This window comes from Abrus precatorius, unplaced genomic scaffold (assembly GCF_003935025.1).
Source record: "Abrus precatorius isolate BTA unplaced genomic scaffold, Abrus_2018 Scaffold5, whole genome shotgun sequence".
In the NCBI taxonomy this organism is placed as follows: Eukaryota; Viridiplantae; Streptophyta; class Magnoliopsida; order Fabales; family Fabaceae; genus Abrus; species Abrus precatorius.
The window spans coordinates 14,228,216-14,253,960 of record NW_020874395.1 but is presented as its reverse complement, the minus strand read 5'-3'; the positions used below and the strand labels follow the sequence as shown (position 1 = coordinate 14,253,960).

The 25,745-nt window shown below is 32.2% G+C and overlaps 2 protein-coding genes and 1 pseudogene across 4 annotated transcripts; 1 reads left to right on the top strand and 2 right to left on the bottom strand.

Moving 5' to 3' along the window:
• Nucleotides 1–2,674: 2,674 nt before the first annotated feature.
• LOC113867093 (RNA polymerase II subunit A C-terminal domain phosphatase SSU72) lies at nt 2,675–5,943 on the bottom strand. 2 transcript variants are annotated; one of them, XM_027502088.1, is made up of 4 exons: nt 5,559–5,943; nt 4,717–4,862; nt 3,796–3,914; nt 2,675–3,322 (listed from the first exon to the last, which is right to left on the bottom strand). In XM_027502088.1, exons 1-4 carry the CDS (start codon nt 5,771–5,773, stop codon nt 3,221–3,223), a joined length of 582 nt encoding a protein of 193 aa, XP_027357889.1. In that variant the 5' UTR covers nt 5,774–5,943; the 3' UTR covers nt 2,675–3,220. The 2 variants fall into 2 exon arrangements, with proteins under 2 accessions (XP_027357889.1, XP_027357888.1); XM_027502087.1 differs by lacking the exon at nt 2,675–3,322 and having other exon boundaries at nt 3,379–3,914.
• A 2,455-nt stretch (nt 5,944–8,398) lies between these two features.
• LOC113866744 lies at nt 8,399–15,100 on the bottom strand (annotated as a pseudogene).
• A 6,958-nt stretch (nt 15,101–22,058) lies between these two features.
• Nucleotides 22,059–25,079, top strand: LOC113867298 (UV-B-induced protein At3g17800, chloroplastic-like). 2 transcript variants are annotated; one of them, XM_027502530.1, is made up of 4 exons: nt 22,059–22,193; nt 22,294–22,431; nt 22,609–22,910; nt 23,874–25,079. In XM_027502530.1, exons 2-4 carry the CDS (start codon nt 22,300–22,302, stop codon nt 24,691–24,693), a joined length of 1,254 nt encoding a protein of 417 aa, XP_027358331.1. In that variant the 5' UTR covers nt 22,059–22,193; nt 22,294–22,299; the 3' UTR covers nt 24,694–25,079. The 2 variants fall into 2 exon arrangements, with proteins under 2 accessions (XP_027358331.1, XP_027358333.1); XM_027502532.1 differs by having other exon boundaries at nt 22,612–22,910; nt 23,874–25,032.
• Nucleotides 25,080–25,745: the final 666 nt, after the last annotated feature.

Sequence of the window (25,745 nt, the reverse complement as noted above, 5' to 3'; positions counted from 1 at the left end):
GGCAGAAGAAAAAGTAAACGGAGGCATTTAACGGCAGACTCTGTCTCCCTTCAGTGATTCCGTTATTTTTTACGTCACCCTGAGTTAATATTTACATTTATTTTTTAATACATAATAATAATAATATGGATTCAAATATACTTTTAATTTGCTTGGTGTGAATTGTATAAATTTTTTTAAGTTAATTGAATTTTCTAGTTTTAAAATTAAAATATTTTATTTTTTTATTTTTAAATATTTTTAAAGTTATGAAAAAATTAAATATATGAAATAATTTTAAAATTTTATAAATTAACATCGATGAGTTTTGAGTAAAAGTGAGAAATTTAAAATTAAAATTAAAAAACTTTTATGAAAGTACTTAATAAATTAAAAAGAAAAAAAACTGAAGTAAAATTATATACAATTTTAAATTAAGTAAATGGAATATATAACAAAATAAATACTATAATATACAACCTTTTCAACGTGTGTCTAAAAGTAAAACATAAAAAAATAATAAATAATAACTGTTGATTATAAATTATAATATTTAATACTGCTATTATATTAATAAAAAGGGTATAAGCTGATCTGTGCTACGACCTAGGATTCTGGGAAGGTTCTTTGTAAATTTGGCACAGTCTTGCGTTCAATTTTGAAATGAGCTTGGTCAATCTCCCAAAATATAAAACTATTAATTTTACTTTTACACCATTTGAACAGTTATTTATTTACTAATCAAATGCAAATAATTGGGTAGGCCTAATTCGGACTAAAGAGAAAATGAGTAATAAACTTATGACTTAACCTTTGTTTGTTTTGTAATTTGTTATGCGACCTAATCAATCATATCCTTATTCGAGCTAAAAGAGACTCACCATTACATGCCAAATTAGGTATTATGTATCAAATTAAGTGATTAATAAGCTAAGAGATTAGTTCCTTTACTCTGTTCAAGGAAATATCTTAACTTAGATTTAATACTCTGTTACACAGATTTATATGAATATAAAATATGTTAAAAGATTAGTTTTTTTTATCAAGCCATAATGTAGTATAGATAATTTTTTAAATCGATATTTTTGGTGTAATGTTTTTCATTGAAATTAATTATATAAATTGTTAATATTTTTAGCAAAATTAATTAAATAAAATACACCAAATATATATGTTAAAATTATTCATTAAATACTTTATTATTGCATTAACTTAAACTCGAACTCAAAACTCTAAATTAATTCAGATGCTCAATAATATTCATTTAAATATACATTACCTTAATGTTATTACTCGTGTTAAAATAAATTTTAATTGTGAATATTTCTCCACCGTCAACATGTATTATTACACATTTTAGCTAATGATTTTAGGGATTAAATTTCAAATAAATTAATTTTTTATTTATTGGTAATTTTTACGTGTAAAGCCATTCATCTAGTAAATACAGTATAGTTAATAAATACACTGACATACAGACAATTTGACTTACTTATAATATAATATAATATTTAATGCTACGTTAATATAATAGAATAAAATTCTACTTGCACAGTATTTAATTATATTATTTTATTTTACTGTATATTATATTTGATAAATATAATATTATTTTATGTTTAAATTTACTAATATGATAAACCATTCATGCAATAAATATATATAATTAATAAATATCACATTAAGTATCAATATACAGTCAATTTGCTAAATGATAATAAAAATAATAAACTTTTCAGTGCATATTATAATATATATACTTTTAGATATTAAATTAATTTGTAATAATTAATTTATGTTTAATTAAAATTTAAAATAATTATTTCTAACATAAAATCCATTCATATGATAAGGGAGTGTCTATTACCACTTTATGTATATTGTTAATCTTATTTAAAAAAGTATATATGAAAAAAATTTCTCCTATGAATATGGTTATAAGAGAAGAAATATTTTAAACAAAATTTGTTTAAATAAAAGTGATGATAAATACTGAAAAATAACAATAGACACATTCATCTAATAGAATTATTATAATTAATAAATATAAAATTTAATTCTATTGTTATATTTAATATAACATTTTCATTAAAGTAATTATGCATTATATTTAATAAATATGACATTAAATGTTATTGTGTAAATTATATTCTTAAATAGACAGATAGATGAGTGTCATTCTAGAACCCTTATCACTTCATTTGGGGATATGTAACTTTCACTAATTAAATAGAACATTCGCTCTTGAGGATATGTTTATTTTATTTTTCACAATGATGTAATGGGCCTACCTTTACAGGAAGGTCCATCGTAGTACAAAGTTTCCATTGATTTTGCCTACACGAGATGATAAAGTCTCCTTCTGTTATTTTGCATTTGTTCTTGATTTTGATTTTATTGTACTTATAATGCTTAGGATGGTTAAAATAGTTTAATTTGTATATACTTGCTTTTCTTTTATGTGTGTTATGCATTTCTGTAATACTTTCATTATTTAACATATTTTACTCATAAATGTCGTTAAACATTTTTTTTTATCTATGAACCTTTGAAAAGAAAAACTCATCTCCCTCATTAGGCAGTCACTTAAGTTGAACAAATTAACTATAAGGTAAAAATTATTACATACAACAATTTTTAAATAGTCAAAATCCAAGTTTTACTTTTAACGCTCTCCATGAGAAAATTTGATAGACACTGAAACAATATCATTAATATTTACATGAACTACACCATTCAAATGTTCCCCAATAATCTGCTCTTTACAATCCCAAAACAGAACAGGGAGCCAGACAAAATCGATTCAATTTACATCAAGACTCCAACATGATCCCTCATGATGCTAAAAAAATTACAGAAACAAGCTAGCACAAGTAAAATCATATTGACATTTAATTAGCTATACTTCTGTTTAAGAAATGTATTATAGTTTAACACACTCTTTAAGGCTAAGGACCAACTTGTTTTAAAGTAAATTACAAAATTAATTTTAAACTATTAGGCATAGTTAAGATGTGTTAAAATTGACCCTAGTCTTAGACTTCTATTTGGCTCAGTGCAGTAGTCTTTGCTACTGAATTTCCTTAATATTTCAATAATACACACAATGTTTCTTTTTCATTTTGCTGTTTCATTTTCATTCTTGGAATTGATTGGTATCAAAAACTAATGTTATGCTTAATCAAAACATTAAGTATTCAATTAGCGTAACAATTATTTTTCTAGGGAAACTGGGATGTGTTTAGTAGAAGGAGATGCTGTACAAAAGCTTCCGCCGATGCTGTTTCTCAAAACCAGCAACAATGTCATCAATTGACTCCTCCCATGACTCAGCAGCTTCAATCTATGCATAAAATATATCTTTCATTCTATGAAACATAAAAACATTTAAGAGAAAGTAAAAAAAGGGGTCATCTTCATATCAGAACATGTAAAATTCTTAGGACAAATTACATTCCGTGCGTCGAGGTTTAACAAAATTTCACCCAATACACCTTTTCTTCGCCCTACACAAAACCCCCTTAATTTATGTAACATAACACTGCATACCCTTATCGATTTCAGAGCATCCCTGATTTCTTATGCAGTTATGAGTCAGGGGAGGTTAAAGTAATGTAAAATAAAGGAAGGGTGTCAAGCAAAATTTTGTTAAACCTCAGAGAGACTGAATGTAATTTGCTCAAATTCTTATGGGGCATTTCAAATTATCCCATCTGGTTGCATTGATCTCCCACATTCAAAGCTTCTCAAGAAGTCAAACAGAAGTTTACATATACTATTAATACAAAGAAAATGTGTGTTGCAAGAGAGACAAACCTCCTGACATAGATCTAAAGTAAGCCTCGCTCCTACCGCTGCTTCATCATGATTATCTTTTACCTCCAAGTTGACTACCAGCACACTTTTCATTAAAACTTGATCTCTATTGTGGAGATCTGCACATTGTTGAAGTTAGATAGCTGTCAAACACAAGTATGATATAACTGCAGAGCCATTGGGCAATATGGTCTTCATTTCACATGTCCATATGCTAAACTTTCCATATGGTAGACAATTTACTAGATAGACAACACAACAATATTCATAGAAGGACTTTGAAAATAACTTGACAGCTTTGTGAATTTCAATTAAACAATAACTTTAGCCAAAACTAGAAAAATATAATAAAATGCTAAAAAATACGAAACATCAAGCAATCAAGTATGCACAACTCTATAATCTTGCAACTAAAATTTTTTGTAAGGCAAATCATACTTTAAATAATTAATTAAAAAATTATCATGCCTAACAACAACCAGAGATCAGCCAACAGCCATAAAACATTATCTTATGTGAACACAGAATATTAGTGTAGTTCACTGCATTTGCAACTCTGCTGATAAGAACAAGGGGAGAGAAAAAAAATGATATTGCAACCTCCTCACAAATTTGGGGGTGCAAACACCCATCTTTCTTGTTCTCTTAATTAGTTCAAAATCCACTCCAAAATCAGGGCCATGAAATATCTCTTTCAAACTTCCCTATAACACTACTGATAGACATCTCAGCTTAAAACCCAAGCATGGCTTATTGACCAACGTAATGCAAAGCTGAAGAAGGTTTATATAGCTAGCAAAGTATAAATCCATCTAAAAGTTACTCAAACTCAAATATCCTACAACCCAATTTTATATTCAGTTACATCAGAACAATCAACAATCAGAAAACAGAATGAAACGAATCAGGAAGAAAATTAACCTTCAACAACCATATCAAATACTTTTTCTTCAAATGTAAATACCACATCAAAAGAGCCATCAGCAGCATTTTCTTGCCACCGTTGGGGCGCCAATTTGACTGTCGAATTTCTTTTAAGCATTGGCAAGATTGAATTTCGCTTGTAGCTGCACTCTAGTAAAGGTTCCATCCATTCACCACACCACACACAACAAGGAACAAGAACACAAGTGCAAAGTAAAGGCATAAGCCAACACAAAAGTCCAACAATAGATAGATACATAAACAGCATACACTAGTGCATGCATTCATCTACTTAAGCTTATAATTTGACCAAAAAATAAAAGCTTGCAAGAAGCTTATAAAAATATCTTACAACTCTGGTAAACTCTTTTTAACTCATGTCAATTGGCTTCTTAGGATGCATTTGGAGTGTTTATTCAATAAGTTCTTTTCGTATGATAGCTTATCCTATAAATTTGACAATAAAATTCCTTACAATGCAAAGTGCTTATTCTTTAAGCTCTAAGCTTATTGAAATAAGCATATAAGCTATTTTCATAACCTTTTCCAAACCCCCCAGCTTACGGAAATAAGTTCTCGTTAACTTATTCCAGTAAATTTCACCCAATTTATGCATGTAATAAGATTTAGTCAAGTAAGTTTACTGTTTATCCAAACAGAACCTTAGTATCCCATTCAATTCACCATGAAAAACACTAACAGATCAAAAAGTGAACTATTGCAACAAAAAAAAAAACCTAAACTTTCTTCATTTGAAGCAACCCCACAAGTTTAGAATTTCATATTCGGGCAAAAAACACAAAAGGGTAGAAGAAAACAAAGAGAAAACAAGAGGATACAGTTCGGGGTCTTTTCTGCGAAGGTCATCAATCATGTGCTTGTATGGTGTTCCGAAGTCGTAGACATTGGGTTCTCTGAGGGAGGGGCCAGGGAGCTTAACGTGGGCACCAGTTCCATAAGAACACACGTCAAAACCATGCTTCTTGAGAAGGAAATGAGCCTCCATGCTTCGGTTCTGATTCGAAGAACACACCATTGCATAGCGTAATGTCATCGTCACCAAACAAATGTTTTCAGTTTTTCGATTTATTCAGAGGTTTGGTGTCTCCGATTGTTGAAATTGAGACGCTGATTTGAAGCAGAGAACGGAATAGAGAAGCCCTAACTCAGCAATGGCGTAGTTAGGGCATAGAAGCAGGGTTTAATTTTGTGCAATTTTGTTCTGAAATAAACATGAGCTTCAAATAATTTTATATTGCATGATAAATGATATGTTATATTGGGTTTAAAGTTTTTTTTCGTAGAATTCGAATTATAATTTTAGAAATTAACGCAGCTGAAATAATTCTGTAAAATTATTTGGTGTAATTAGTTTACATTTTAAGAAAATGTTTATGAAATTTGTTCTTTGAAAAAGAAGTATATTGTATATGAATACTCTTGGAAAACATCATATGATCACATTATTAGAAAATTTTTGAAAAAATATAAAAAATATATGAAAATATCTATAATGTTTATCATTTTTTATTATTTGTAATTTTTAAACTTTATATAAAAAAAGGTTTCTTTTGATTTATTATGATAAAATTGGCGTAAAGTTCCAATCCAAGTAATTTATATAATGTTTGGTAAGATGGATGTATTAATATTTTTCAAAAAAATTGGCAAATAAATAATATTTTATATTTGATAATGTTCCCCTCAAATATAACATATTTTTGAAATATTTAATGTTAATGATACTAAACTCTGTATATTTAATTTAATTTTTATATAAAAAGTTATATATTTTAATCTATGTATTAAAAAATTTACAATTCCTGTGTATTTTAGTTCTCATTATCTGTTGAAACTATAATAATAATTCTGTATTCTTTTATGTAAAAATTAAAACAAAAAATATATATTATGACTAAAGATAAAGATTTATATATTTTTTATATAAAGAAAATAAATTAAAATGTAAGAACACGATTTAAAATAAAAGATAATGTCCAATATAAATAAAATTTACTACTGTTTTAATAAACAACATAAACTATTTTGAAAATGAATTCTATTTTTAATGTAAGAAAAGAAGAACTGTCCAAGACATGTGATAGCTAGTGATTTCTATTTTCCTTTTATTTATGCTTTCAAAGATTGATTTCTACTTTGTGATTGACAAAAGAGATTTTGTAGTAATATTTTACAACATTTTTTTAAACTTTACTAGAAATCATTGTCATATGAAGGGAAAAAAATGAGGTAAAGTATAATTTTAAAAAAAAAAAAAAACACTCTTTAAGATTGTATTGTTTTGCTTAAAATGTAAATTGGTAGTTGTTTTTTTATTTGAATTTATTTTTCACCGTATAATTGTACCAAATTTGTTGTTTGTTAATTAGATTAGTATTTTTTTAACCTCTATTGAAAGTAAAATTTGTTAATCTAAAACTTCCTATGTAAATTTTGTTACCAACACACATTTAATTTTTTTTCATAAACAATGTTAGTTTACAAAATATCCACATAAATTTTATATTATTAAAAATTAAAATATCAATAAAGTAACAATCAATACTAACTAAAATTTATATCACGTAGTATAAGTGACACTCGTATATATGATATTTGTAGGCTTATTTTCTTGCAACACTTGTATTTATTAATAAATTAGTAAATTTAAAATAGGAGTAGTATCTTTTTATATCAGTGTAAGAATATTTTTTTCTTTAAAATATTATATTATTTAAATAAATATTATATATTACATCTTCTAATTACATATTCTTTTTTATTGTCACTAACATTAATATGTGAGAATGATAAATTTAAATGTAACACTTGTGCAACAACATAAGAAATTCTATCTACTATAATATCTACACATTACTTAACTACATTTTTTTAATGTCGTTATTAATATGCACTTATCATATAGTCAATATTTTTGTCATTACATATATTTAAAACTTGTGAAATTAGTTTATTAATTACATTTCTCGCACAATTTCAATTTTATATGTATTTTTTTTTCAACATCTCAAAATTAATTCAACATTCTATTATTTTAATCATCCTCTTATTCACTTCAAATTTATTAATAATATTAGTGATAATGAATAATAATGATTTCATGTTCTATCTTTAATATATAGTATTTATTTAAATAATATAATATTTTAAATTTATTAATAAAAACAAGTGTCGAAAGAAAATCTAATATTATATTCAACTATTCTCAGCTGACACTTATAAAACATAACACCAATTTTAGTTAATATCAATTGTTACTTTACTGATATTTTAATTTTTAATAATGTAAAATTAATGTCATTATTTTGTAAATTAACACTGTTCATTAAAAACAAATTTTAGATGTTTTTCGATAACAAAATTTATGACACTATATTAATTTCACCCTAGCCAATGAATTAGTTTTGTAGTTACCCTATATCGAGAATATGTTACTCCATTCATCCCGTTTCAACAAAAAAAACTTACCAATAAAGTTAAAGAAGATCCATATAAATTGCAAACAATTACATGTTTTTTCTCATGCCAATAAATGCGGCATATATATATATATATATATATATATATATATATATATGTCAGAGAATGTTTTCTTAATTCTGTCTTTATTTTTTTTCTTCTATTAAATGTGGTTTAAAAACCCAAAACAAACAACAACTTAGGAGAGCAGCCTTGGCTGCAACACTCCAAGAGAGTCAAGATGTAAAAAAGGTTCTAAATGCTCAGGAGCCTCATAAAAAATATAACAATCTAACCCTATCTCAGAACCACTCTTAGCAAGCCAATCAGCACATTGGTTTGCTTCTCTCAAGACATGCTGGACTCTAACAAACTTAATCCTACTAATCAAATTCCTTATTTTATTAAGAATAGAGAAATAAGGATGTCTACAGTCTTGAACATTTAAAATAAGAGAGATGACTTCTTTGGAGTCACACTCAATCCATATAAGATGGATATTTTTGGATATCACAAGCTGGAGACCCCAAAAAATACCCCAAAGCTCAGCCAAAATAGGAGTACAAAAATCTAAAGACTTGTAAAAACCGTTTATAAATCTGCCTTTGCCATCACGAATTAGGTCTCCACAGCTAGCTAACCCCATAGATTGAGAAACAACACCATCTACATTAAGCTTGAGCTGCTCATCAAGAGGAGGCTGCCACTTAACAAGACTATATCTATTCCAAATGCCAGAATTTTTTCTCTGATTATCCCTGTCACAGAAAATGAAATAATCAAAATCAAGCAGAATTTTATGAAGAAGAGCTACATCAAACAGAGGGTTGTTTTGGAAAAGAACACAATTTCTATTCCTCCACAAGTTCCAAACAACAACACCAAAAAGTTTATTCCAAATAGTGTACAAAGGGAAATTCAATTTAGATAAATTATAAGTCAACCAGTTAGAAAGAACAAGACTAAAAAAAGGGGACCAATTATCAGGGGGAAGGATTTTTTTCCAAATAGCTGTCGCCGTCCAGCAATCACGGAGAACATGAATAATAGATTCAAGAGCTTCCTGACATCTGAAACAAATAGAAGAATCAATCATATTACGATTAGCTCTTTCAACATTAGTTAACAGCTTGCCATGACCAATTTTCCATAAAAAAAAGTAGAAATCCTGGGAGTGTCCTCCCAATTCCAAACCAGATTAAATAAATTAGCATTTTTAGAACATGCAGACTTAGAATTGGAGATTAAATTGTAAGCAGATTTTATAGAAAAGTGACCATCATTAGAAAACTTCCAAAACATCCTATCCTGAACACCAGATATAACAGGCGGATTGATCTTAGCTATCAATTCACAATACTGAGTAGGAAGACAATTCCTAATTTTAGACCAATCCCATTCTCCCTGAATAGCAAAAAGGGCAACAAGATCATTTAACTCATTATCAGGAATGTCTTTAATAACATAACTTAATAGATTCTGATTAGGCAAAATCCAATTATCCTTCAAAACTTGATAGTCAAACCATCACCTAAAATCCAATCTAACCCATTATAAAAACAGTCCCAGACTGACACCATGCTTTTCCATAGAGGGGAGGATTTTTGGTTAATACATGATGAGGATTTCCCTAAGCCTCTTGAATTTCGGACCTACTAGGACTAGGACGTATCTCGAGTTACAAAACTCGAAAATGGGTGATTCAAAAACGAGAGGAATATTCACGTTGTGAACCTTAATTTTGACTTAAGAATCACTTAATTTGGATTTGTATAATGCAAGATATGGATAAAAGTTATTCTAAGCTTAATTTGGGGTTTGTTTGGAAGAGAATGCTATGAACCTTAAAATTCAGAATTGGAAAAAAAAATTTGAAATTCATACCTTGTAAAGAGAATAAAAGGAAGGAAATATGATAGGGAAGGCGTCACAAACAAGGATGTTTGATAAGCCAACAAGATCGCCACAAGAACGGATGAATTCTTGATAAGATCGGAGGTTGCAAGGAAGAACCCTAGCAGAGAATAATTCTCACTATAATCTGATTTCAATCATGTATATCCTCAAAATTATTTCCAAGTATTTTAGTACAATTCAGTTTTGGAGTTTGTCCACATGGACTTGACATATAAAAACAAAAACTAATTCCTTTAGCACAAACATGATGTATATGTTCTAGTAGTTAAGCGAGCATATTACATCCTAAGGTGCAAGGGTTCAAATCCTATAATAGACAATAAAGCATAATAACATGTTTTTTTACACAAAGTACCAAAATAAATAAAAAGTCTTCAAAATTCAGATTGAAACTTTGGACTCTTCCTTCATTGTAAGTGGGCTATGTATGTGTACACTTTAGAATTCAAGTGTTAGACTTCATCTGGGTGTTGGGCCTCAGATTGGGGTTGGACTTCTAGCATGGTGCTCATGTGTTGTAGAGCTTCTTGGGCCTTCCTTGATCTAGCTCTTTTCATGGGCCCTCTTAAGCCTTATAATGGATCTTGGACTGCTTGGGCCTGCGGTTGGTCTTGGACTTGGGTTTGGGCCTGGACTTCACTCCTTATGTCCACATCATTCCCTCCTTCTTTAGAAGCATTTGTCCTCAAATTGGTTAATTCTTCATTACCTGCATCAAACAAAGATAAGTCAGCCACATTAAAGGTAGCACTCACACCATACTCACCTGGTAAGTCAACTTTGTAAGCATTATCGTTGATTTTGGCCAGCACTTGGAAGGGTCCATCTCCTCTAGGCATCAACTTTGATTTTCTCTGTGATGGAAATCTTTCCTTCCTAAAGTGTACCTATACCCAATTACCTGGTTCAAATGTTACCCTTCTCCTTCCTTTGTTAGCATGTTTGACATATCCTTCCATTTTCTTCTCAATTTGAGTCCTGACCTTTTCATGCAATTTCTTGACATACTCAGCTTTTTCTTATCCAGATTTATCCTTCAAATGAGAAATATTAGGCAAAGATAACAAATCCAAAGGTGTCAAAGGATTAAAACCATAAACAATTTCAAATGGAGAGCAATTTGTAGTGCTATGAACAGCCCTATTGTATGCAAACTCTATATGAGGTAAATACTTGTCCCATGACTTGATATTTTTCTTTATGATAGCCCTAAGGAGAGTAGACAAAGTCCTGTTAACAACCTCAGTTTGCCCATTTGTTTGGGGATGACAAGTAGTAGAAAACAACAGTTTAGTATCAATCTTACCCCATAAAGTTCTCCAAAAATGACTTTGGAACTTAGAGTCTCTATCACTTACAATGCTTCTTGGTAACCCATGAAGTCTTACCACTTTCTTGAAGAATAGATCAGCCACGTGACATGCATCATCTACTTTCTTACAAGGTATGAAGTGAGCCTTCTTAGAAAATTTGTCAACAACCACAAATATTGAGTCCTTTCATCCCTTGGATCGAGGCAAACCTAGAACAAAATCCATAGAAATATCAATCCAAGGATAATCAGGAATAGGCAAAGGAGTATACAAACCATGCAACATGACTCTAGATTTAGCTTTCTTACATATTAGACACTTTTCACACAACTTATAGACATCATGCTTCATATGTGGCCAATAAAAATGCTCATGCAAAATGTCCAAAGTCTTTTGAACACCAAAGTGTCTCATTAAACCCCTTTCATGTGCCTCTTTTACAAGCATGTCCCTAATTGAACTTTTAGGCACACAAAGTGACTTACCCTTGATTAAGTAACCATCATGCTTAAAATAGCCATCATGAGCAGTGTGTGAACATTAATGAAAAATATGAGAAAAATCAGCATCATTCTCATACAAGTCTTTTATATGATCAAATCCAATGAATTTAGTTTCAAGGATAGAAAACAAAGCATACCTTCGCGACAATGCATCAGCAACCACATTGGACTTACCTTTCTTGTGCTTGATTGTATAGGGAAATTGTTCAAGAAATTCCACCCACTTAGCATGTCTCTTGTTTAGTTTACCCTGCCCTTTCAAATACTTCAAAGATTCATGGTCACTATGAATGACAAATTCTTTAGGCAGAAGATAATGTTGCAAAGTTTGCAAAGCCCGAATTAATGCATACAGTTCTTTATCATATGTAGGGTAATTAAGGACAGCACCACTCAATTTCTCACTAAAATATGCAATTGGGTGTCCTTCTTGCATTAGAACAGCTCCTATCCCTACTCCAGAGGCATCACATTCAAGTTCAAAGGATTTGGCAAAATTAGGCAATGAAAGTATGGGTGCATGCGTTAATTTTTCTTTTAGGACAGCAAATGCTTTCTCTTGGTTCCCTCCCCATTTAAATTCTACATGTTTCTTAACTAGTTCATTTAGAGGGGCAACAATGGTACTAAAATCCTTTACAAACCTCCTATAAAAACTAGCAAGCCCATGAAAACTTCTTACCTCTCTCACACTCTTAGGAGTTAGCCATTCTTGAATTGCTTTTATTTTCTCTTTATCTACATGCACTCTACTAGAATTAACCACAAATCCTAAGAAAACAACATGGTCCTTACAAAATGTGCACTTTTCCAAATTAGCATACAATTTTTCTTTTCCAAGTACATACAAAACAGATTTCAAATGATGCAAATGCTCATCCAAATTTTTGCTATATACAAGAATATCATCAAAGTAGACAACCACAAATTTTCCTAAAAACTCTCTCAAAACATGGTTCATCAATCTCATGAAAGTACTAGGGGCATTTGTCAAACCAAATGGCATCACTTTCCACTCATACAAGCCATATTTGGTTTTAAAGGTTGTTTTCCACTCATCACCTTCTCTAATCCTAATCTAATTATATCCACTTTTCAAATCAATTTTAGAGAAATAACAAGATCCATACAACTCATCAAGAAGATCATCTAACCTGGGAATGGGATGTCTATACTTGATAGTGATGTTGTTAATTGCTCTACAGTCAGAACACATCCTCCAACTTCCATCCTTTTTGGGCATTAAAACAACAGGAACATCACAAGGGCTCAAACTCTCCATAACCCAACCTTTGTTCATCAAGTCAGAAACTTGCTTTTGAATTTCTTGGGTGTCTTAGAGATTACTCCTATATGTTGGTCTGTTAGGTAACACAACCCCTGGAATCAAATCAATTTGGTGCTCAATACCTCTCAAAGGTGGTAGTCCTGATGGTATTTCTCTTGGAAAAATATCTTGAAACTCCTAGAAAATAGATTTAACTCCACTAGGAAGTTCAAGATCAGAATCAAATGTAGCAATCTCTTTATTATAAAGTATATACATAGACTTTCTTGCTATTAGAGCTCTTCTCACCTCACCACTCTTTACAAACAAAATATTTTCCTTTCTTTCTCTTTATTTTTAAGCTCTTGACCTCTCTCTTTATTTTTGCTCTCTTTTTCTATTTCTTTCTTTTCTTTTCTCTCTTGCTCTCTTTTTTCTTTCATGATATTTTGATCATCACAAACCTCTTTTGGAGACAGTGGAACAAGAGTAACCTTGCAGTTATCATGGTGGAAAGTGTATTTATTTGTGTGACCATCACAGTGAGCTTTTCTATCAAATTGCCATGGTCTTCCAAGAAGCAAATGACTAGCTTCCATTGGAACAACATCACATAGAACTTGATCCTTATATTTCCCAATAGAAAATTCAATCTCCACTTGCTTATCCACCTTCAATTCTCCTTCTGCACTTAACCATTGCAACTTGTATGGCCTAGGATGGGGTTTGGTATCCAAATTCATTTTTATGACCAACCTAATGCTAACAACATTGGTGCAACTCCCGCCATCTATGATCAATAAGCACAACTTCCCTTGGATAAGGCACCTAGTATGGAATATGTTTTCTCTTTGGCTTCCTTCATCTTCCTTGGCTATCCCTCCTAACATCCTTCTCACAATGAATAAGTCTCCTTCAAAAATCTCCTCTACTTCTTCACTCTCTTCTCCACTAGATGGTTTTGATTTGGAACTCTCACTAATAATCTCTCCATTATCTTTTAACACGATAACCTTCTTAGTTGGACACTCAGAAGCTATGTGTCATCTACCCAAACACTTAAAACACTTTATATCTCTAGATCGAGACTTGTTATCCACTTCTTTACCTTTGTTTTGGGTAGGTTGTGGTGCTGCCATAGGTACCCTAGAAGATGAAGTTCCCTCCTTCTTAAACCTCTCCTTCCACCTAGAATTATCAAAATTAGAGGAACTTTTTCTCACACTTTTTCTTTTTAATTGTTGTTCCACTTTCATGGCATGATGAACTAGGCCTTCCATCTCTACATAATTTTGAAGCTCAACAACATCCCTTATGTCTCCATTTAGCCCATCAAGAAACCTAGCCATGGTAACCTCTCTTTCCTCCTCAACATTGGCTCGAATCATAGCTATTTCTAACTCCTTATGATATTCATCCACACTCCTACTACCTTGGGTAAGCCTTTGCAGCCTATTATGCAACTCTCTATGGTAATGGGATGGCACATACCTCTTCCTCAAAACTCTTTTCAGCTTTTCTCAAGTCTCCAACATAGGCTTTCTATACCTCTTTCTTTCCTTTTGGAATTGATCTCACCATACTAAAGCATAATCAGTGAATTCTAAGGTGGCTAACTTAATCTTTCTCTCATCACTTAGGGTATGGCATGAAAAGATTTGTTCAACTTTCAACTCCCACTCCATATAGGCTTCAAGATCACTCTTTCCCCTAAAAGGTGGTATATTCACTCTAAATCCCTCATTTCTGTCCACCCTAGGTTCCTCCTCATTTTCCCTCCTTCTTCTCCTTTCTTGTCTCTCATCCCTTCTTCTATCTCCATTTTGTTCTTTCTCTCTATTTTGGTTTTGATTTTCTATATTATCAAGCCTCTCATAAATCTCTTTAGTATGCTCCCTCATTATCTAATTCATCCTTTGAGTTAACGCATCTAGTAGCAACCTATGTTCTCTAGGAGGTGATTCCTCTCTTTCAGCCATATTTCTAATTTTATGATAAAATGAGATCCTCACCAAAGTGTTTCACTCTAAGTGTTTCACACAAAAGGCTTTTAAGCAAATGTATCTCTCTTGCCTTTTTCCACTCTTCCTCTAGCCTAAGGTTCTTACAAGCTTCTCTAATCAATTACCAAGAAGTAAAAGACAAGTGACTATCAAGAAAGGCTCTAAATTTAGATTATGGCACCACACAAAGAAGTAGTAAAGAACAATTCTACTACCTAACAAACACAAAAAAAAAAGACAAGCACGTAAGGAATTATTTGAACAAAAATTGAGACAAGAAAGAACAACACAAGCAAAGGGAAGGGATTAAGAATAAAGGCACAAGATAACTAAGAATTTGAGTGACTTAGTTCCTTATAGGTCATACACTTCAAAAGCTTAAGCACAAGGTTCAACTCTTCTAAAATTCAGCAAACCACACTTTCAAAGTCAATTGTAAGTTTCAGCCACACTACAAGCCACCAAACAACCACTTCACACTTGAATTTAAGTCTCAAACAACAAACTCAAACACTCTCCTTTTTTTTTTTAATTTAATTTTTTTCCAGCAAAACAGCCACAAAGAACTAGGTGATTTGCAATCAACAAACTTTAATTTTCTCCTTTGCAAGTACCCAAATTCAGCATATAATTCCAAAAACTTAAGTGTACAAATAGAAATTTAATTTCACCCACAAAGTTCCAAAACACAATCACAACTTGTAGTAATTAGAATACCTACTTGGTCGCCAAGTGAAGCATTAGAGCAAACACCTCATGAGCACAATTTGCTGTCTCCAATTCAGCCTCTTCCACAAGTGCAATTTTTGTTCTCCTTGTTCCAATTGTTGCACAAACCCAAACACAACCACACACACACACAACCAGCAGCAAACACTTCCAAATTTCAACTCAAAACTAGCCCTAGTTAACTAGATTTGATACCAAATGATGAGGATTTCCCTAAGCCTCTTGAATTTCGGACCTATTAGGACTAGGATGTATCTCGAGCTACAAAACTCGAAAATGGGTGATTCAAAAATGAGAGGAATATTCACATTGTGAACCTTAATTTTGACTCAAGAATCACTTAATTTGGATTTGTATAACGCAAGATATGGATAAAAGTTATTTTGGGCTTAATTTGGAGTTTGTTTGGAAGAGAATGCTATGAACCTTAAAATTCAGAATTGGAAAAAAAAATTTGAAATTCATACCTTGTAAAGAGAATAAAAGGAAGGAAATATGATAGGGAAGGCGTCACAAACAAGGATGTTTGATAAGCCAACAAGATCGCCACAAGAACGGATGAATTCTTGATAAGATCGGAGGTTGCAAGGAAGAACCCTAGCAGAGAATAATTCTCACTATAATCTGATTTCAATCATGTATATCCTCAAAATGATTTCCAAGTATTTTAGTACAATTCAGTTTTGGAGTTTGTCCACATGGACTTGACATATAAAAACAAAAACTAATTCCTTTAGCACAAACATGATGTATATGTTCTAGTGGTTAAGCGAGCATATTACATCCTAAGGTGCAAGGGTTCAAATACTTCAGATTGAAACTTTGGACTCTTCCTTCATTGTAAGTGGGCTATGCATGTGTACACTTTAGAATTCAAGTGTTGGACTTCATCTGGGTGTTGGGCCTCACATTGGGGTTGGGCTTCTAGCATGGTGCTCAGCATGTGTTGTAGAGCTTCTTGGGCCTTCCTTGATCTAGCTCTTGTCATGGGCCCTCCTAAGCCTTGTAATGGATCTTGGACTGCTTGGGCCTGTGGTTGGTCTTGGACTTGGGTTTGGGCCTGAGCTTCACTCTTTATGTCCACATCAATACATAAGGAATGATCTTTTCCAATGGAGAATTTATACTTACTACTAAGGACTCTAGTCTACAACTCACCAGGAGTATTAATAAACCTCCAACAAAGTTTCATAATAAAGCCCTGATTCACAAGGTTAATATTTCTAAAACCTAAGCCTCCTTCATTTTTGGGCTTAGAAATAGTCTCCCAACTAATCAAATGACATTTTTTTACCATTAAGAGACCCCCAAATAAATTTTTTTACAGATAGAATTAATTTCTTTACAAATAACTTTTGGAATAATCATGGATTGCATAAAATAATTAGGGATGTTCATTATGCAAGATTGAGCCAGAGTCACTCTGCCAGCAAAAGAGAGAGACTTCATTTTCCAATTAGAGAGTTTCTTCCTAATTTTGTCAATAAGAAAAGCAAACTCATGTCTAGAGGGTTGAGATGACTAATGGGAATACCTAGATATTTACCAAAATGAATGGACTTTCTGAAACCTAAGGTAAGACTAATATCCTGCATTAAAGGAGAAGGACAATTTTTTGAAAAATAAATAAAAGACTTATCTTTATTAATAGACAAATCAGAGGCTGAAGAAAAAAAAAATCAACACAGAATTAATAATCTCAGCATGATGATTATCAACTTTAGCAACTAAAATAATATCATCAGCAAAAAAAAGATGAGATATTTTTGGGCCAGCAGAACTAAAAGGAAAAGGAGTCCAGACACAATCATTCACCCTATCCTGAATTAAATGGGCAAGTTTCTCAATACACATCACAAAGATATAAGGAGAAATAGGATCACCCTGCCTAATTCCCCTACTAGGCTTAAAACTAGAAGTTCTGCCATTATTCCAATTAATAGACATGGAAGAAGTGGAAATACACTTATTAATAAGATCTACAGTCTTATTATTAAAACCAATTTCTTGCAGAATATCAGCAATGAAACTCCATTTAATTTTATCATAGGCCTTTTCAAAATCAATCTTAATAATCATAAAATTATTCCTATTTTTCATTTTTTCAAAAGAGTGAACAAGTTCCTGCAAAATTTGGGTGTTGTCAATATCCTGCATTCCAGGAATAAAACTAGTTTGATTAGCAGAGATAAGGAAAGGCAGGGATCCCCTGATTCTATTAGCCAAAATTTTAGTTATAATTTTATAACTAACATTACATAAAGCAATAGGCCTAAAATGATTCAAACGTTCAGGGCTACTATTTTTAGGAATCAAAGTAATAACAGTATCATTAACAGCAACAATATCTTGAGGATTTAAGAACATATCAGAAACAAATCTGAAAATAAAAGGAGCTAAGAAATTTCATTGATTTTTGTAAAACAAAGCATGGAGCCCATCAGGGCCAGGAGATTTGAAATCTCCTACGCTAAACAAGGCATATTTTACTTCATCTAAAGTTAACTTAGCCTCAATAATGGTTCTATCAGAATTCCTAAGCGAGGGAAATTTAGAAACAGTGGTCAAAATACTATGAGCAACATTAGGATCAGTGTAAATATCCTTAAAGTAACTCACAACTAGGTGTTGAAGTTTCAGAGGATCATATTCCCAATTATTATCTTTATTTCTAAGAGCCTCAATTCTATTTTGTTGCCTACAGATAATTACAGCCTTATAGAAAAAGCTATTATTTCTGTCACCTAGTTTAATCCAGCGAGATTTGTAATGGTGAAACCAAAAGGTTTCTTCATAATCCTGAATTTTTTGATAATTCATCCACAGAGAATTCATGAGATTACAAAGGAAAGTATTGTCTTCTTTTTCTAATTTGCAAGATATTCCTCTAATCAAGAAGCCTTTTTTTCTGATTAAAGATATTGCCAAAAACATTGAAATTCCAGTCAGTTATATTATTTTTAAATCTAATCACATTATCAATCCAAGAGCTGGACTCCAACCAGGAGTTCTGAACTTGAGTGCTAAAATCATCATGACACAGCCAAGGGGCTAGAAATTTAAAGTTCTTAGGGAGGGTTCTAGGGATATTTTCTCCTCTAACTTTTAACCACAGACCAGCATGATCATATTTTAATGTAGGTATATGGATAATTGAACTATTATAGAAAAGGGCTCTCCATTAGTCATTAGCAATAACTCTATCAATTCTCTCTTTAATCTGTCTTCTTTGCCAAGTGAAGGGATTACCCTTAAAACCTAAATCTTGAAGACCACAGGTATTAAGACAGTCAGCAAACTGGTTTATTAGTGCTAGGTTGATAGGTCTAGCCCCAAATTTCTCATTTTCAAACAAGACAGAGTTAAAATCCCCAATAACCACCCAGGGATCATTTATTGATAAACTAAAATCAGTCAAAGACTTCCAAACTTCAGCTCTTAGTCCTTCTTGAGGGTTAGCATAGACAAAGGAGAGCACTCAATCTCTCTGACCATTACTAACTCTGAGATGAATAAAATATTTATTTTTCCCTATAATACTTACTTGAACTTTCTTAGAGTTCCAACAACATGACTATCTAGGTGAATTTTATGAAGAACTAAATCAGCTTTGTCAGCTCTTATCCTAGGTTCAAACAGGGAAATAAAATCTAGATTGTAGATTTTTACAAGATCATTTATGAGTCTGGAAAAAATCCTACCCCCTGCCCCCCTACAATTCCAGAAGAAACAATTCATAAAATTAAAATAACAGTTTAGAAACATCCTTAGGATGCTGGAACAACTCCAAAGTTTTACCTCTAATATGGTTATCTTCATCAATGATTTTGTTTTCACTGATATTCTTATTTGACAACATTACTAAGGGTATATCAGGTAGCTTATCAGTGGGATGGTGACCCAATGTTTTAGGATTCATACCTATAAGATCTAAGATGTTATGACCCACTGTATTATTATTTAGGAGGCTTTTATGCAGACTGGACATTAACCTAAGAGTATCCTCACTATCCAAATCAAATTTGTTATTAGGAATAACTTGATCAGTCTTGATATCATCAGGATTTTCAATTTGAAAAGTGCTCACTTTCTCTTTTTCCCCTTTAGTATGTTTTGATAAAGATTTGGCCTTGAAATTTTTCTTTAAGTTCTCACCAAGTTTAGGGTTAGGACTTTTATTAACCTGTTTATTAGAAATAGAATCTCTGATTTTCACAAAATTAATCTTACTAGATTCTGAAATTTTATTATCAACAGATTCTAATTCTTCAGTTTCCTCCTGAATAGCATCCCCAAGTATATTAAATCTAGATCTAACAGTTAGATCCCTAAATTTCCCATTTTTAAGGGAATTTCCTGAAGTTGGACGGTAGTTAGTTTTTTTCCTAAACTGTTTCTTGGCTAACATTTAAGGCCCAAATTGATCAACTGTCTGTCCCATATCAGATTTCTGAGAATCTACAACCATATCCTTGGTCATGCTAGAATCATCAAGACCATTTCCCATCCTATTAGTGACATTCCTATTAAGGGAAGCCTCCTGATCCATCGTGAATTGACTATCTTGAAGGGTGGTTTCACACTGCTCTTGCCTATGGCCATATTTTCCACATTTGAAACATATTAAGTGTAAATCTTCATATTCTACTTTGAATTCTTGACTTAAAGCTTTGAAAGCAGGGACTAATTGTTTCCTAAGGTCAATTTCAATACAAATTCTAGCAAATTTACCCCTAGATAACAGGGAAGTATAGGGATCCACTTTCAACATTGATCCCAGACAAACTCCAACTTGCCACAGAAACTTATTGTTATACAATTCAAGGGGTAAGTCAGGAATACGAACCCACATAGCTATTTTCTTTATATTATAGTCCTTAGTCCGGAATAAAGGCTTCCACCTCTGAACCAGAAGATAATGGTCCAAGATTAACCAAGGACCCTCAAAGAGAGCATATTTGTAATCTTCCATACTCTCAAATTTAACCAAAAAGAAATCATTGTTTAAATCAAGGACTTTTAACGAACCATGTTTACCCCAAATAGAACTAAGTCTCTAGTTTAGATAGTTAAAGCTCATTGATTTTCCTAAAAGCTTAACAATAAGGGTGAACTTTCAAGGAGAGCATCAACCCTCATAATCTTTAAGGGAAATTTTAATACTAGGGCAAAGATTTTGGTCCTCACTTCCTATTACATCAGATTCATCGTTTTCAGAATGTATATTAAAATCTTCTAGAACTGACTTGATGATTTCCTCATCATTTAGAACTAAATCCAGATTCATCGACTCCAGGACTTTATCTTCATATGATAAAGGTACATAAACATTAGGGGTTAGAAAACACCTGAGATTGAATCGGGTTCGGTGAACGCAGGTCTTCGTGCATGAGTTCCTCTTGCTCTTTAGAGACTGCCTCAAACCTCATCTTAGCCTTTTTCGTACTTCAATCTATCAGATTTAACTCTTCTTTAGACCGTTTTTCTGCTTCATGACGTTCTATCCCTTCTCGATCCTCTTGACTAGAGCAGAACCTTCCGCTTTCTATCCTCTGTCTCACACTTTGTCTCTTGGTAGGACACAAGAACGCAGACTAACTAGGGCGAGAACCCTAGCGGTGCCTCTTTTCCCCTTTTCTTGAAAAGAAAGAAAACTATCTTGGAGCTCTTAGAACCTTACTTTCAGTATATGGTAAAATATTGTTTTCAACAATTCTGTCTTTATTTTATTACATGTTACAGGACTAATGTTATAATAATAACGATTTTGGTAATTTAAGAATCGGCTTTAAGTAATTTTTATTACAAAAATGTTTATCAAATATTTTATCTCAAATATAATAAATATTTAACATAATAGACATAAAATTAAGTTTAATAAATTTGAATCACTTAGCCTCTCTCTTTATAAAAAAATTATTTTAATAATTTACTTTATAAAATAATATTTACTTTTATTTTTATTTATATAAATTGACTAAAAAATATTATAAGAAGGGAAACAAAATGAACGTTTTAAAAAATTAAAAATTGAATAAAATTTTATAAAATTAAGAATTAGAATAATTGCGCTTATAGAACTAAAATAAATATTTTGTCTTAACAAAACAATAATAATAATAATAAGAAAATAAAATAAAATACATGTGGGTTTCTTTTCTCTTGTTGGCCTATTCGTGAAACTACATCATCATCTCCATTTTCTCTTTCTAGGGTTCCATTTTCTTTCTCTTGCGTTTCAATCTTCCATTCCATCTAAGAGGTATACTTAATTAAGCATTTTCTCTTGCGTTTCAATATATGTTATGAATTTCTTCCTTTTTTATTTTTTTGGTTTATTAAACTTTCATCGTTTTGCACAGCTGCAAATGGAAGCAGCGGCGGCGGCGGCGGCGGCGGCACCCTTCCTCGCATCATCGTCCGGTCTGTGTAAGCCATCAGTTTCCGTCGGAAGACCCTCCACGTTGGCCTTTCATTCCAATTTTCGGTTCTCCAGTAAGGTATTATTAAAGCAATTGTTTATTTATTTGTTTTGGATTTCGATTCTGATTTGTGGCAGCTATTATTGCATTTTCTGTTTGTTATGGTTGATGAAAATAGCGTGTTTGATGAATTGCTGTTTGAAATTATTTCTTACTGGTATTGTTGTTTGCTTTCTGACTGTTCTTGGGGGTTAGCGGCTACGCACATCTTTATCTATCCCCAAGCAAGGCCATGGGAGATTCTCAGTGGGAAGTAGAAGGGGTTTTGTAGTTAGGGCTTCATCATTGTCTCCAGAGTCATCTGAACCAAGTCCTAGTTTTGCTCCACTTAAGCTGGAGTCTCCAATCGGGCAGTTTCTCTCTCAGATTTTGATAAGTCACCCGCATCTTGTGCCTGCTGCTGTAGAGCAGCAGCTGGAGCAATTCCAAACTGATTGTGATGGTGATAAACAAAAGGAAGAGCCTTCTGCTTCAGGCACTGACTTAGTTTTGTACAGGTTTGCTTTATACTTGATAATATCTAATACTCTGTTAACATATATTTCTACTAAATCTGGGGAGTTATTTTATAGCTTATTTAAACAATAGTATTCCATATATATTACAGAAATTTATAATTCTCTTCTCATGCAATGGATTGGGCCCCCTTGTTGATCAATGCTACTTGTTACGTTATAGATAAGCCAGTATCTCCCTAGGAAATTTACCTGGGCATGTTTAGCTTTGTCATTGTAAAAGATTTGTGGTTAGGAGTTTAATGGAGGAATTGTTGTTTGTTTCTCTCATTTGGAGTGGTTGTGCATTTTGTTTTCTACATATATTTTTTAAAATATTTTAACGCTGGATTTTATTGTGATTATTTTTTAGAACTATCTCTGTAGACTTGATTGTAGTTTGGAAACATTACTGAATATAATATCTGAATGTATATAAAATTATGTTAATTCACGTTTGAAATTATTATTACTTTGTTAGATTGATGGGTTCATTTTTATTTATTAAAATTATTTTGGTGGAGGGGGCAGGGGTTTTTGATGAACTATGAATGCAAAAAATATTTTTGAAAATCTGGCACGGTCTAGAAAAGACATTCTATTGTCTTCTGTGTAAATTTTGTACTTTGTGTATATTTCAAATCTGGTCAGATGATTTTAAGTAATTGTTTGGTGGTGAAATGCTGTCTGTCTCTTCTCATGAATGGCACAGTGATTCTATAGAATTGAATTTACCTCTGAAGTTTCTGTACTATATTGCATTGGTGTATTTGTGGATTTGACTGTGTTTACTATAGATCCAGCATAGAATCTTGATATTAGAAGAATAAAATCAGTATTCATATTTTTACTATCAGAACGTGTTTTGTAGTTGACTAGTTGTGAGGTGTGTTTTAATTTTTATCTAAAAAAGGAAAGGAAAGAAATGAAATGTTGACCATGAAGATGGATTCCAAAATTTTCCAGGAGAATCGCTGAGGTTAAGGCTAAAGAGAGGAGAAAAGCTCTAGAAGAGATATTGTATGCATTAGTGGTGCAAAAGTTTATGGATGCCAATGTTTCTCTGATACCCTCCATAATCCCAAACCCTTCTGGTCCGGTTGATTCATGGCCAAGTGAAGTTGGAAAACTGGAGGAGCTTCACTCACCTGAAGCCTATGAGATGATCCAAAGTCATCTTGCTCTCATTTTGGGTAACCGTTTAGGGGATTCAACGTCTGTAGCTCATATCAGCAAAATCAGAGTAGGACAGGTCTATGCAGCTTCTGTAATGTATGGGTACTTTCTTAAGCGGGTTGTCCAAAGGTTCCAGTTGGAGAAGACTATGAAAATTCTTCCTAATGCAGTAGAAGAGAATAGCATTCAGCAAACTGTTGTAGATGATTCAAGAATCAGTGCTGGAGAGGTCCCTTCTCAAGTAATGTCCAATCCTGAAGTTTCTTCTTTGCCTGATGGTCGCATCAGCTCGGGGGGATCTGGTTATGGTACAAAAGTGTCACGGTTGCGGTCCTATGTGATGTCCTTTGATAGTGAGACATTACAGAGATATGCGACAATAAGATCCAAAGAGGCTCTCAGCATCATTGAGAAGCACACAGAAGCATTGTTTGGAAGACCTGAAATTGTTGTAACACCGAAGGGGGTAATTGATTCTTCGATGGATGAAAACATCAAAATTAGTTTTGGTGGTTTGAAGAGACTTGTTTTAGAAGCTGTTACTTTTGGTTCTTTTCTCTGGGATGTTGAGAGCTATGTCGAATCAAGGTACCATTTTGTCCTAAACTGAGTTCTACTCAGTCCCATGCAACCCATAGGCAAAGTTTGGATGGTATTGGTACTGACTATTCTACTGGTACAATTAAGGTACAAATATTTTTCACCTGTTTGATCAGTGACAGTGGACCTGATTTTCACTAAGAATGAAAGGATACAATAAAATTAGATATTCCCACATTTGTTTATCCTTTGTTATCTTTGTCGGAGCATTAAGTGTTAAACCGAAAACTCATCAAAATTCAAAAATTATGTATGGCTGTTGTAACAATTATGACGGTTGGACGGTATTAATACTTCCTTTTAGTATGATGTACAGTTTAGCTATTTTTTGACCAATGGATACACAATTCTTGAGCTAGACAATGTTAAGTCGCGAGATGTTGATAATATTCTTTTCTGTAGTTGTATGTGTTTCTTTGTTAACTTTATTTTACTATACATAATGTTACCTACACATTATTTTTTACTTTTACCATCTAGCACTATCTTATTTCCTGGATAATAAAATAAAAATTCAGCTCAAACCCATCCTTTTTAATTTTCCAAATGAGTGTGTAGGTACACAAATAACATTGACCAGAATAGCACACTTCTTAATCACGATTTATGTAATCTGAGTGGTTCTCGTTATCATCTTTGCGAGATTCTTTGAAGACGGCCGTAGTGAAAATGGATGAGAGCGGGAGCAGGGTAACCACCAGATCGAGGCTTCATTTATTTATTGTCAATATGTCAACGGAAATTGGATTTTACACCCCTCTTCTTGCTGTGCAAAAATTTAATTTCAAAATATGTAAAATATACTTTTCCAAAAATTAAATTCGTGGGTCAATTGAAAGAAGCTGTTTGTTTGTTTAATGAATTGGTATTGAAAAACAACCCGGACGCTTGTACCTTTCGTATATTGGTTGATGCGTTGTGTAAGGAAGGAAAGGTGAAAGAAGCTAAAATTGTATTATCTTCACAAGATTCTTAGACTTCATTCTGAGATCCTGGATTCATTTGGAACTTAGGATTGCACTGTCTAATTTAATATCAGTATAAAACAAAGTTCCCAAATTC

Bases quoted from the DNA above. Each gene is read 5' to 3' on its own strand.
- LOC113867298 (XM_027502530.1), top strand. From the start codon at position 22,300: ATGGAAGCAGCGGCGGCGGCGGCGGCGGCGGCACCCTTCCTCGCATCA. The intron at 22,432-22,608 runs GTATTATTAAAG...CTTGGGGGTTAG, and splicing joins ATTTTCGGTTCTCCAGTAAG to CGGCTACGCACATCTTTATC. The intron at 22,911-23,873 runs GTTTGCTTTATA...AAAATTTTCCAG, and splicing joins ACTGACTTAGTTTTGTACAG to GAGAATCGCTGAGGTTAAGG.
- LOC113867093 (XM_027502087.1), bottom strand. From the start codon at position 5,773: ATGACATTACGCTATGCAATGGTGTGTTCTTCGAATCAGAACCGAAGC. The intron at 4,863-5,558 runs GTATCCTCTTGT...ACTAGAGTGCAG, and splicing joins CGCAGAAAAGACCCCGAACT to CTACAAGCGAAATTCAATCT. The intron at 3,915-4,716 runs GTTAATTTTCTT...AACAATGTGCAG, and splicing joins ATTTGATATGGTTGTTGAAG to ATCTCCACAATAGAGATCAA.